General features: G+C 36.3%; 1 protein-coding gene across 4 annotated transcripts; it reads right to left on the minus strand.

Annotated features, from left to right (window-relative positions):
* Positions 1 to 385: 385 nt before the first annotated feature.
* On the minus strand, positions 386 to 9,801 carry LOC109220743. Of its 4 annotated transcripts, XM_019385207.1 has the most exons (14): positions 6,920 to 9,800; positions 6,653 to 6,802; positions 6,400 to 6,555; positions 6,092 to 6,139; positions 5,868 to 5,912; positions 5,685 to 5,720; positions 5,166 to 5,210; positions 5,000 to 5,035; positions 4,662 to 4,706; positions 3,637 to 3,672; positions 2,724 to 2,825; positions 2,055 to 2,354; positions 1,515 to 1,840; positions 386 to 1,427 (listed from the first exon to the last, which is right to left on the minus strand). In XM_019385207.1, exons 1-14 carry the CDS (start codon positions 7,563 to 7,565, stop codon positions 765 to 767), a joined length of 2,634 nt encoding a protein of 877 aa, XP_019240752.1. In that variant the 5' UTR covers positions 7,566 to 9,800; the 3' UTR covers positions 386 to 764. The 4 variants fall into 4 exon arrangements, with proteins under 4 accessions (XP_019240752.1, XP_019240753.1, XP_019240754.1 ...); XM_019385208.1 differs by lacking the exon at positions 3,637 to 3,672 and having other exon boundaries at positions 6,920 to 9,801; XM_019385209.1 differs by lacking the exons at positions 5,166 to 5,210; positions 5,685 to 5,720.
* Between the last annotated feature and the right edge of the window lie 3,849 nt (positions 9,802 to 13,650).

Genomic DNA, 13,650 nt, shown 5'->3' on the forward strand with positions numbered 1-13,650 from the left:
TTATTCATCGTCTATACCACAGGTTCAACGATCTGTTAGCAGTGGTTAACATATTATGAGACAAAGTCCACAATCTAAAAGAATCTGGTTAAAGAGTAATACTTTTGAGGAACCACACCAGCTTGGCAGATTAGTCAATCTTAGCATGTTCCGCTTCTATATTTGCATAGGCTAGTTGTTGCAAAATTCCTTTTGCTATTTAAACTCCTGTGTCTTTATTAGGGTCTGCTGAGTATCTTGTCCTCTCCTTTTTCTTAGTTGACTCTAGAATTTGCTTGGTTTCTAAAGTTTACTGAAGAAGAACATTGATTTCTTATCCATATTTGGTTAAAGTTTGAGCGAGGTAGCCTTAAGAGTAATCTTTTAACTTGGATTTACTCATAAGTGAATGAAAATTGAACCTTGAAAAGCTGAGCTTTTTCTTCTTCCGAATAAGATTACAAACAGGAACATACATTTTTTGCGCTATCTAGACATGGTGAGTTCCCAAAGATTCCCTCAAGTTCATATAAATTAAGGGATCAAAAATCATTTTTAGCTAGCTTTAGTACAGAAACAACGTATATGAAACCATGCAACTCTTAAGAGAGTACAAGTTTATTCAGGAAATACAGAAAAATGATATCTCCACCTTGCCTTCTCTCAGCGAAGGGAAACCTTTCCTGGAATTCCACATTTTTTGAAACACAACAACCCAGTCTTATTTGGAAAACTAAAGTAGGAAACCATGCAACGCTCACCACTTGTCATAATCTCTACCTGTTTCAGCCATCCTTCTCTTTACCTTCTTTCTGATCTGAGCTACTTGCGCCCGAGGAATCGGTATAAAACACCTTATAGCTACGAAGTGGTAGCTGTTGGACGTATGACCTTATGAGATCAACATAGAGAGGGAATTGATTAAATGCAAAAAACACCACAGGTATGCATGTCACCCCGTATATTGGAAATGATGCTTTCTTTAATTTATCCTGGAGGACAAAGAAATGCGCAGCGCAGAATGAGACCAAGATAGCAGTTATTGATGCAAAAAGCGAAGTTAATCCTAGTAGCAACTTTCTTGGCAAGTCTTTCTCGAAATCACTGTGTTGGCATCGAGATGTGAGGATAGCTAGAAAAAACACCAGGGCCGTGACAGAGAAGCAAAGAGAAACAAGTGATGAAATAGAAAATACTGAAAAAGCAGGTTGACTTTCAAGGTGTGGACGGCCATAATCATCGGCTCCACCTGGGACTGCAGAAGCTGTAGCGAATGCAACTGTAGCAATCAGTGCTGCAACGACAGAGAACGAATTTGAGGTTGTGACAAGCCACTCAGTGCCTTCTTTGAGTAACTTTGCATGCGTCTCTCTGAAGATCTCTCTTGGTGTCTGACCTTTTTTATTATAACGGACATATGATTGCTTTGGCAAAGTGTGCTTCACATACTGCATTATGATGGGTAAAATTCTTTTAACATATCTAAGTTTAATCCTTACTGATGTAAAGAAGGATGGTTGTTAGAGATCTCTTACCTTGTACCACTTCCTTTCGCCTTGCAACTGTAACGCAGTACCAGGGATGCGCCACAAGTCGTTCTTCTGAAACGATGCAGCTAAGTGTACTGCATTGTTTTCTTGTTTGTCCACATGATAAAACACGCATTCTGGATACTTTTGTCCTATTAACCAGTTATAGACAGCTGTTTGCCTATGCTCTACAGCCAAAAGCAAGATATTCTTCTCGTCAGAATCCGTATCTTGAATGGCTATTGGGAACTTTTTAAGGATCTCCTTCACCATCTCTACGATACCCATCTTTGATGCCACTAATAGGGGTGTCGCCTTGGTCTTCGGCAACTCTGCATTTAGAACTATAGTTACTCTAGTTGCTTTTAGGGAACATATAGCTAGCTTCAAAGAAAATTGATCCTAACTTGGAATATTAGAACAAAATTTACAGCATTTTGACGTGATAGATTTTGAGTTTTTAAAATTGCAGAATCTTGATGACACAGAACTAAAGTTTTCAGTGCCACACAAGTATGACCAGAAAGAGACAAGAGATTCTTTTACCAGACTTGATATGATCTTTCTTTTTGTTATCTGTGCTTGAGGTTGCTGGTTGCTTGATCTGTGCAATGTTACTAGGTTCTTCTGCTTTTTCTAAATTAATATCTGTTGGAGGGGGTGCTGGAGGAGGTTTTCCAATTTGTTTATAGAGGCCTTGATCATAGAGGTCCTTATCTTCAGGCTTCTCCCCGGTATTTTCATAGAATTTGTAACTTTCTTCTTTCTCAATCATCAACTCCATAATTTTAACTGCCCATTGATGGTGCTTCTTCTTTTCCTCTAATTTCTTTGTCCTCTGGAGTCCTGCATGCAACAAGATTTGGGACCTTATGACATGATGTGGAAAGAAAAGAACAGAAAAGAAAAGGCAAACTTGTTAAAGTTTCATGAACAAATTTAAAATGTGAAAAAGGATGGGATTGCTGAAGAGTCATTTTTAAGGGTCTAGGCCTTGCACCCAAGGATAGTGGTCAAAGAAGTGAAGAATCATGAGGTCTCAGGTTCAGTTCCCAGCGGAGGCAAAAAACCCTAAGTGATTTCTTTCCATTTGTCAAACCACTTTCTTTCTTACTTTCTCATAGAAGTTTATGTTCTAATCTGCAACTGTAATCTGCACTCAATAGTTGAGAAATGTATGCATGATTGAAGAGAAATGTTTTAAGAAAATCTTACCAATACCCATTACAATTAGCACAATCTTCATTAGTAATTTAACGAAATTGATAAAGGTGGTGTAGTTGGCTGGAAATAGGTTGCCATTTCTCTTCCCTTGAGCTGAAATTTCAGAGATTAGTTATTAGCACAAATATGTTGGAGAATTTCTTGATTTTTTTATCATTGCTCTTCACCTAGAAAATGTTCACATAAATTGGAAATAAGTTAGCTCAATGCTTTGATTTCAATTATTGGAAGCTAAAGAATACTCGAAAACAGAATAAGCAACAAAAAGCCTTTCCCAAAAGAAAAGTTGAAGGGAATATGTTTTGAAAAATGGCATGTAAAGAATTATTGGTGTAACTAACTATATGAAGAGGCTCAAGAAGTAACACACACACACACATACATACACTCTTCCTGTTTTAATTTAGTGTGCTACTAATCTACTAATCCATTAATAATAGATTTTTTATTCGTCCAATAGATGTTCATTCTAATTCTTGGTGGATTTACTCCGGTTCCTCAATTTGTTTGACAAAAACCTGCTTAAGTCGACATATTCTGAATGGTTTATACGTAATCACATATCTCGAGACTTCTTTTCTTGATTCACATTGGTTACTCCAGTAGTTGCTGGAATAGAAAAGATAAATCAGTCTTTGAATGTGTAAAATTCTTAGGTACAAAGTGTCAACAACGCACTCCTAATGAGATGCTCAAATCATTTGGTAAGTTCATTTTCCAAAAGAGATTGGTCTACTTCTTAATTTTGATATAATGAGTTAATAAACTGGTAGGTTCCTGCATAATCACATGCACCTTTTCTTCTTGGTTATTTGTGTGCATATTTTGATGGATTATATTTAATCATCATAGTTGGAGGTAACATTTAGTTTCAACTGCAGTGTATACATGTGTATGCATTCACCTGGGGCTGGGGGATTCTCGGGTTCATCTTGATTGCCTTGGTGTGAAAAAAGAAAAAGAAAAATAAGTTAGTGTAACCAGAATAAGCAACGAAAAGCCTTTACAAAAAGAAAAGTTGAAGGCAATTTGTTTTGAAAAATGGCATGTAAAGAATTATTGGTGTAACCATATGAAGAGGCTCAGGAAGTATTCTTCTTGTTTTAATTAGTGTGCTACTTACACACGCTCTTCTTGTTTTAATTAGTGTGCTACTTACACACTCTTCTTGTTTGAATTAGTGTGCTACTAATCCATTTAATAAAGACTTTTCTAATTTGTCCAATAGATGTTCATTCTAATTCTTGATAGATTTACTCCGGCTCCTCAATTTGTTTGACAAACACTACCCAAGGATTCCAAAATAGGAAAGACACAGAGAAACGAACATAACCTCTATTAGGACTTGCTTTAAAGTTGAATATGTCTGATCTCTTGAGTTACTTTAGAAAACAAATAAAAATTATTTTCATAAATATATTTATATCTGTCTGCCAAATATCTAGTCTCAATTTCAAAACTTGTCAAATGTGGTCTGATGGAACTTTAAGTGATGGCTTAAGTGTGATTATGATCAAACCTTTAAGGGTGTGTACCTCACTAGTTACGGCACACATCGGTGCTCGTAAAGAGCAGCTATTAATAAAGCTTTAAGTTTTCTCATGACATAGAATAATTTACCATATCATGCTTTTGAAAATGCCACATTATATCTTTTTGATACTTGGTGTGTGTATGTTTAGAGGAATTACATCTAATCATTGTAGTTGGAGGTAATATTTATTTTCGACCGTGCTACATGTACAAGTGTTTGTATTTACCTTGAATTGTAGGATTCTTGGGATCATTTTGATGGCCTTGGTGTAGAAAAATATGTTAATATTAAAAAGAGTTATCCTCGTGATAAAAATCATATACCATAGATCTCTTGCCTCTTAAGTAACCAGCTTAAGTCGACATAACCTGAAAGGTTTATACGTAATCACATACCTGGAGATTTCTTGTCTTGATTCAAATTAGTTACTCCAGTAGTTGCTGGAATAGAAAAGAGAATCAGTCTTTGAATGTGTAAAATTCTTAGGTACAAAGTGTCAACAACGCACTCCTGATGAGATGCTCAAATCATTTGGTTAGTTCATTTTCCAAAAGAGATTGGTCTACTTCTTAATTTTGATATAGTGAGTTACTAAACTGGGAGATTCCTGCGTAATCCGATGCACCTTTTCTTCTTGATTATTTGTGTACATATTTTGATGATTTATATTTAGTTATCATAGTTGGAGGTACATTTAGTTTCAACTGCAGTGTATACATGCGTATGCATTCACCTGGGATTGGGGAATTCTTGGAATCATCTTGATTGCCTTGGTGTGAAGAAAAAATAAAAATAAGTTAGTACTAGTAAGAGTTCTCCTCATGAAAAAATATTATATATCATAGTTTCTGGTCGCTTTAGTCCATATAACCTGAAAAGTTTGTTACATATTCACATACCTGGAGACTTCTTATCTTGATTCACATTAGTTACTCCAGTAGTTGCTGGGATAGAAAAGAGAATCAGTGTTTGAATGTGTAAAATTCTTAGGTACAAAGTGTCAACAACGTACGCCTGATGAGATGCTCAAAAGAGATTGGTCTACCTCTTAATTTTGATATAATGAGTTAATAAACTGGAAGGTTCCTGCTTAATCAGATGCACCTTTTCTTCTTGATTATTTGTTTACATATTTTGATGATTTATATTTAGTTATCATAGAAGGGGAGCCTTGGCGTAACTGGTAAAGTTGCAGCCATGTGACCAGGAGGTCACGGGTTCGAGCCGTGGAAATAAGCTCTTGCAGAAATGTAGGGCAAGTCTGTGTACAATAGACCCTTGTGGTCTGGCCCTTCCCCGCACCCCACGCATAGCAGTAGCTTAGTGCATCAGGCTGCCCTTTATATTTAGTTATCATAGTTGGAGGTACCATTTAGTTTCAAGTTTCAACTGCAGTGTATACATGTGTATGCATTCACCTGGAATGGGGGGATTCTCAGGATCATCTTGATTGCCTTGGTGCGACGAAAAAAGAAAAATAAGTTAGTACTAGTAAGAGTTTTCCTCATGAAAAAATATATATCATAGTTTCGGCCTTATGGCCGCTTAAGTAACCTGGTTAAGTCCATACAACCTGAAAAGTTTATTACATAGTCACATACCTGGAGACTTCTTATCTCGCTTCACATTAGTTTCTTCAGTAAGAGCTGGATAGAAATGAGAATTAGTCTCTGACCATGTAAAATTCTTAGGTACAGAATGCCAGCAGGACTCTCCTGAGGCGCTTGAACCATTTGGTTAGTTCATTTTCAAAAAGAGATTGGTCAATTATTTAACTCAACATGAATGAGTTAAGAAACTGGAATGTTTCTATGTAATCACTTACCTTTAGACTTGTTTGCTTGCTTCCCACTACATATTTCCTTAATGTAATCTAGATAGAGAAGAGAATCAGTCTTGGTAATGTAAAATTATTAGGTAGAGTAGAAAGTGCCAACAACAGTCTCTCAAACACTTTTTTAGAGCATTTTCAAAAGGAGATTGGTTAAGTGCTTTCCGTAAACCCCAAAAGCAAGCGAACCATTCTCGTTTTGATTTGAGTGTTTGGGATTTCCTCCCTAACAATTTTTGTACATGTATAATGTACGATATAGATTAAATAAGACATTGATCATGTGCGGTAAATCTACCCACCAAGAAAATTTGCAGTCCCATTCCAAAGTAGTTCCAAGAACTCCACCAGTGTTTGGTAGTTATCTGGGAGTTTCCAGTTATCTGGGAGTCTACGATATGTGTCTTCTATGCCTTCAGTTTTATATTTCTCTATCTTTAGATCTTCGACAGTTATGCCTGGACAAAAAGAACCCCGATATGTGTCGGTGTATTTAAATCCTTGTAAAGGGCTTATCTATGACACTTTTTGACCAAAAAGATTATAGAGACTTACAGTAGTAGATAATGCTATCTATGTACCGAAAATGGCTTCCACTTTTGAATACTTGAGGCATCCTAGATAGAAAGTGTAGAGGAGACATGCCCTCTGAGTTTAAACGGTTCACAAGTAGCCCATAGCGATCTATTATCTGAAAAGCCAACTCTGTTACAAGAAAATTAAGTTGTTAATATCACTATCCCACAAGAAAGAAGACATTGTATACAAACTTATGTAACAAAATGTTTGATAATTAATAAGAAAAGGGGTTTTGGCTCTTACTAAAGTACTCGCCAGAGATGGCTGCATGTAGAATGTTATCCCCATCTCCCCTCCTGCAAAGTACAATTGGATCTTTTCTGCTCTTTTCATTTTGACAACACTCATGTAAGTAGAGAAAAGCATCTAGCCTGCCACGATAAGCAGCTACGAATAAAGGGGTTTCCCCTTTTGAATTGGTCTCCCAGATGAGTTCAGGTTCTTGTGGGTTTACCAAACACGCAATAATGGAGACACTTCCGAGTTCTGCTGCAAGGTGAAGAGGTGTGTTCCCTTTTTCATTCTTCTGTTTTAAGATACACAATCGTTTTTCCTTTGGTATTTTAGCCACCATATCCTTAATACAATCAAGATGAGTTTGCTGTAAAGAGTCATCTCGATGTGGATGGTAAGAAGAGATAGCTAAGTGAAGAACAGTATCTTCAGATTTAGTGAGTTTGGATTCTTGGGCAAACTTGTCGTTGATGTACTGTCGCTTAACTTCTGTCCACCTATTGTCCATGCAGGCTTGAAATAATTGATCTTTAGTTCTTTTTTTCTCCTTTTCTTCCAACTCATCGGAAGGTCGTCCCGTTCCCATTCCTAGTACCGAAATCTGTGGTTGAGTTTCTTGTTTTCCTGTTTCGCTCAACCCACCTGAAGGCTCCATTCTCACTACTTGTTTTAACTGCAGATTGTGTTTGATGCCACTCACCAGTCACCAATGGCTTTAATTTATACTGCTAGGAGGGGCATATTCTTGAGAAATATTTGTTCACAAGCCTCTATACTGGTGCATGTGCAATGGCTTTCTAATACCCAAAGTATTAAAGAATCTAATGTTTCTACACTCATGGTGGTGTAAAATAACTTTTATTCTATCATTTCACCTAAAAATAGTTACTAATAATCGGAGGCGGACCCAAGATTTGAAGGTCGTGGATATACTTTTTGATTCAACCAAAATTTGCTTTGTATATAGGGTAAACCACTATTATTATATCACTATTTTCTAAAAACATATACATGTATACATGAAATTTTTGCCGAACTTTACGGGTGTCGGTGACCCCTCTACCTATTGCATAGGTCCGCCTCTCTAATAACTGTTCATAATAAGTGAGCTGAATTTAGCTCATATACCAGAAATTTAACACCATCCCTATCAGTGTAATTTAATCTATTACTACAAGTGATTACTTTATTTCTAAGTCGATAAATACTGTAAGTGTTATTATAGTCCGTTACATGTTGTATGTCACTTTGACCTTGGTGTAGGAAAAAGTTCTTTTGCCGCCAGTGCATATAAGTTAAAACTCTAAGTGAAATTGGTGATATAAAAATAAAACAGGTGATCTCTTACCACGGGTTTGAAGACATGATTATGTAAAATTTTCATAATATTGTCAGGTACCTCTTACAATAGATTTTAGGTGAAGTTATAGTACTTTATACATATTGTCATTGCATACAAGGTAAATCCGATAATAGGTGTTGGACAAAATCACGAAAATACTTGTCGCCTAATTAACTTTTAAGCCTTAATAGTTTTTCTCTGAAAGATTCCTCGTGCAGACAAAAAGCTCACATGACTTCTTTTTTGTGACACTGTGTGGCTATTTATCTAAAAGTTTAAGTTGTTAAAGAGCGTACATTTTAGTTTACTTATTGGCTTAAACACACCCTTTCATCACGTGAAAATTCTTTGTGATAATGGGTGGCAGTGAGACTTGAACCTGGGACGCTTGACTGGTGTGATAATCTCATCTAAACGTTTAAGCTGTTAAAGATAGTATACTTTCTATTTACTTAATTTTATCTTCTACATTGTTAAGTGTTCTACATTGGTTGAAGATACGAGGAGTTGTCTCCGACAATCGTGATGGTATACTTTCTATTTACTTAACATTGTTAAGTGTTCTATATTGGTTGAAGATATGAGGAGTTGTGTCCGACAATCGTGATGGTATACTTTCTATTTACTTAATTTTATTTTCGACATTATTAAGTGTTCTATATTGGTTGAAGATACGAGTTGTTGTCTCCGACAATCCTCACATCACGAGCTAGTTGTTTGGGACGAGTTAGGTCCAATGTTCATTTTCTTTACACTTTTGTCATGCAAAACACAAGGGTAATCTCTTATCTCTTTGAAGCAAGACCTCTAGTCATTTGTTCCCTTCTTGCTGCTATCACTATGCATCTCTCTTTCGCTTTTGACTTTATAGTACACTAGAATTGCTACTCCAGCAGAAATTCTTTGTCCTGCTTGAATCATAAGCCTTTCTTGCTTTTTCATCTTATTACAGATCCGGCTGTTCTTTTGGAATAATAGCTTGTTACTGTATACTGGTTTAACCTCACAATGATCTAATTGCTATACTCGTTTGATAAATACTCTCCTTTATGATTACAGTAGTATGAGTCGAGGGTCTACTAGAAACAACCTCTATACCTCACACAAGGTAAGGGTAAGGATTGTGTACAACCTACCCTCTCTAGACCCCACTTGTGGGATCACACTGGCCTATGTTGTTGTTGTTGTTGTTGTTGCTCTGTGTGATTATAGTGGTGTAATCTTGCACTGCTGGTATTCGAGAAGTCGCTTCCTGTAGAGTTGAAAAATCGAGAGATCTTTTATGTTATATATATAGACAAGAACCATATAAAAATAAAAATTTATTGGTTGACAAGTTTCAATATGCAAATTGTGTGACTCGTGAATTTCATGGGAAGTACTTATTTTCTAATCTATCTTCACAGGTAGGAGTAAGGTATGCATACACACTACATTTCATAGATCCCGCTTGTGGGATTATATTGGATTTTTTTTTGTTGTTTGTAAATCCATAATGTGGCAGGGCGAAAACTGGATGTTGGACATAAAGATATGCATTTTATTTGGTATATTCTTTGCTCAAATATTATGTTATTCTCCTTTTAGTTTCTTTCTCTACATTTTTCTGTACTTCGAGGTATCGTAAATGTCGAGTTTCAACACTTTGGCTGCACTTTTTTTTGACCTTTTTTCTGCGTAAAGGGTTAAGGAGCATCCATTTTATCTGCACTTTAGCTTTTTTTAACCAAGGAGGCAAAGGATCCAAATGTGTTTGAATAAAACATTTCCCGGTATTTGGGGAATGGGAAATCTTTCTGGAGAAAAACTTGTATTAGAGATTGTTAATAATGTTTAGCAAATTGGATAATGTTTTTATGACACTTATGAGCAGTTTGATAACAATTATTTATGGTTGATTAATCAGTGATAATCTGAAGTTAAGAGTTGAGATAACTGCGGAAAAAATGATTTTCCTTCCAAAAAGTCATTTACCATCTTGTGAGAAAAATTTCTTCTGGAAATTAAACAGCAAAACATTAATTTAAAGGCAGTCCGGTGTACAAGGTACTCCGTGTTCCCGCAGGGCCGGGAGAAAGGTCGCATAGTGGCACCTTTCACGGGTCGAACCCGTGATCTATAAGTCATATGAGAGATAATTTTATCGTTGGTTCAAGGTTTCCTTCAAACAGAGGCGAAGGTAGGATTTGAACCTTATGGGTTCGAGATTATAATCCTTTTAAGTTACTGGTTTTAAATTAATAATTTATATATATTCGTTGGATTTCTTAATACAAACACAAGGTTTGAACAAAAATTATTGGGTTGGCCGGCTCCGCAAACAGCACTGTGGCACCGCCCCTGTCTTCAAACAGCAAAATATTACCGTACTTAATATTTGGAGAAACATTTTAATACATAGTAAAGAGAGAGATATGGAGCTCAGAACTCTCAATATTCACTTACTTCTTTTTTCCTTTAGAATGTCCATAGGTTAACATCATTCTAGTCTTCTTTTTTACAATTCTTGATATGAAAGGAAAGAATAAATGAAGTTGTTGAAAGCAAATGATTAGTAACATTGAAGGACCCGTAGTTAGCGGCGGATGTAGCTCTTCGGTAATATTTGTTATGCAAGAAATAAATATAAAAGGGCAGTCTGGTGCAAAAAACATCTCGACATTCACGTAGCGTCTAAGGAAAGGCCGCACTCCAAAGAATGTCTGAGGAAAGGCCGCACCCCAAAGAATGTGATAAAGAGAATCTACCCTAATACAATTAGTGATTGTTTCTAATTCTAACCCACCACTTGCGCAAGTACAAGAAGCTGTAATTCTAATGCAAACACAATACTTCTGAATGGTCATGCAAAGACAATACATTGAAAGTTTTTGGTTATTAAAACCAAAAGTTATCGATGTGGTTATTTTGCACAGAAACAGAAGAAGCAGAATCACTTTTTAGGGTGGTTTTTTAACTTTCGGTCTCCGTTTGTCCCATGGACAGAACTTTAAAGTCAAGAGTTAAAAGTATTGCGCATGAGCCAAGCGAGGGGTAATACTTATTAAACTTAAAGTTCTGCCCATTGAGCAAGCGGAAAAAAAAAATCAAGACCATCTACTTTGAGGGCTATTTCTGTACTTCAACCGTTATTTTGGTTCAACCAGAAGTCACCCAAATACATTGTTGTTTATGGGCCAGTTGCATCTAAGTCCAAGACTCCAAGCCATAATTGGATTGTTGTTTATAGGCCAGTTGCATCTAACAAAAACGTCAAAATAGCACGGTATAGCCAATTTTCGGACTGGTCATTTAAAAATAGCCAGCATTTACCAAGTCAATGAAAAATAGCCATTATTTTACTGCAGCAGAGACCGGTCCAGCATAATATACTGGAGTTCGGTGCACCTGTGTATGAACTCCAGTATATTATGCTGGACCGGTATACTTTGCTGGCTCCAGTATAATATACTAGAGACTGGAGCACCAGTGCTCCAAACTCCAGTATATTATGCTGGACCGGTATACTTGCTGGAACTCCAGTATATTATGCTGGAGTTCTAGTGTACTTATGCTGGAACTCCATCATATTATGCTGGAGTTCCAGCATACTTATCCTGGAACTCCAGTATAATATGCTGGAGTTCAAGTATACTTATGCTGGAACTCCAGCATAATATACTGGCGTATTTTTCCGGGTTTTGAACAGTGTTTTCGCTCAGATTTATCTTTACATGAAAAGTGGCTAAATTTCGATTACTTTTGAAACTGGGCTATTTTTGAACGACCAGTTATAAATCTGACATTTTTTGAATTTCTCCCAACAAAAATAGATCATCCAAGCTGTGTTTTGAGTAAAAATAGCACGGTCTAGCAAGTTTTCGGACTGGTCATTCAAAAATAGTCAGCTTTTACCAAGTTAATGAAAAATAGCCACTATTTTGCTGCAACAGAGACCGGTCCAGCATAATATACTGGAGTTCGGTGCATCTGTATGAATTTCCAGAATATTATGCTGGAACTCCAACACACGGAAAGTTCCAGCATAATATACTTGAGATTCGAGCACTTGTGTATGAACTTCCAGCATATTATACTGGACCGGTATACTTTGCTGGAACTCCAGTATATTATGCTGGAGTTCTAGTGTACTTATGCTGGAACTCCATCATATTATGCTGGAGTTCCAGCATACTTATCCTGTAAACTCCAGTATAATATACTGCAGTTCAAGTATACTTATGCTGGAACTCCAGCATAATATACTGGCGTATTTCCGGGTTTTGAGCAGTATTTTCGCTCAGATTTATCTTTACATGAAAAATGGCTAAATTTCGATTACTTTTGAAACTGGACTATTTTTGAACGACCACTTGTAAATCTTGCTATTTTTGAATTTCTCCCGTGTTTTGATATCTTAAAAGCAAAAAAGAGAAACCACCAAGTATGTGTGTGTTCTTGATCTGGTAATAACCTTCAGCCAATTGTAAATGGATACATCCTTAGTTATAAATATTGAGATCAGATTATTTTCAATGAAGTGCATCTAATATAATGTCCATATCTCAATTGATCAAGACCATCATTTTCTAATAACCCTTCTTGAATCTTGACCATATTCTCAGGAAATACTGATTTTGAAGAGCTGGATGCTTGAGATGCATTAGCCTTGTCTAAATTACTAGCAGAAATGGCTCGTATTTTCGACTCGAGAAGGGAAGCTATTGTACCATTCATGGAGTTATTAGCCTTTAATTGATGCTTCAAATCTGGGAAGTTGAAATGTGCATAATCTCCCCTTAGCATATATGCTGTTGTATCATATGCAAAACCTGCTGTATCAAACGTCCCTAACCATACCCTTGTTCTACTACTTGGTAACCTTATTTAAGGTCAAAAGTTAAAAGTATTATTTATGAGGTAAGTGAGAGGCAACACTTGTTAAATACTTCATTGAAGTTCCGTCCGCGGAGCAAGTACGGTTAAAAAGTCAATAGTGGCACTGAAGTGTCCTATTTGTGCAAATCACCCTTTTATTTCTTAGTTCTGGTAGCTCCCAGTCCCACGGACCAGGTCTTCGAGTTTCAACTTGGACTCATTATTACAATCCAATTTGGAATAGTCCATCGGTGCAACAAGCCCTTTTGTTTTGGGGTATTATCACTTTTAACCTTCGTCGGAAATTATTTACATTTGGTAGTCGAAAAAGTGTATAAAACTTGTATAATTTTTGTATATAACATACAAAATGTGTATATATATACAAATTTTATATATTTTTTTTGGCTAATATTTTTATAGCGGCTATACATTGTCATTTTTCCATTTGTTTCCATGTGGAATAGCCCATCCGTGCAACGAGCCCACGTAAGCTAACTCTCCAAAAAAAATTGCAGAAATATGACATTTTTTGGGTGGT

The sequence above is a fragment of the Nicotiana attenuata genome, unplaced genomic scaffold (assembly GCF_001879085.1).
Source record: "Nicotiana attenuata strain UT unplaced genomic scaffold, NIATTr2, whole genome shotgun sequence".
Lineage (NCBI taxonomy): Eukaryota > Viridiplantae > Streptophyta > Magnoliopsida > Solanales > Solanaceae > Nicotiana > Nicotiana attenuata.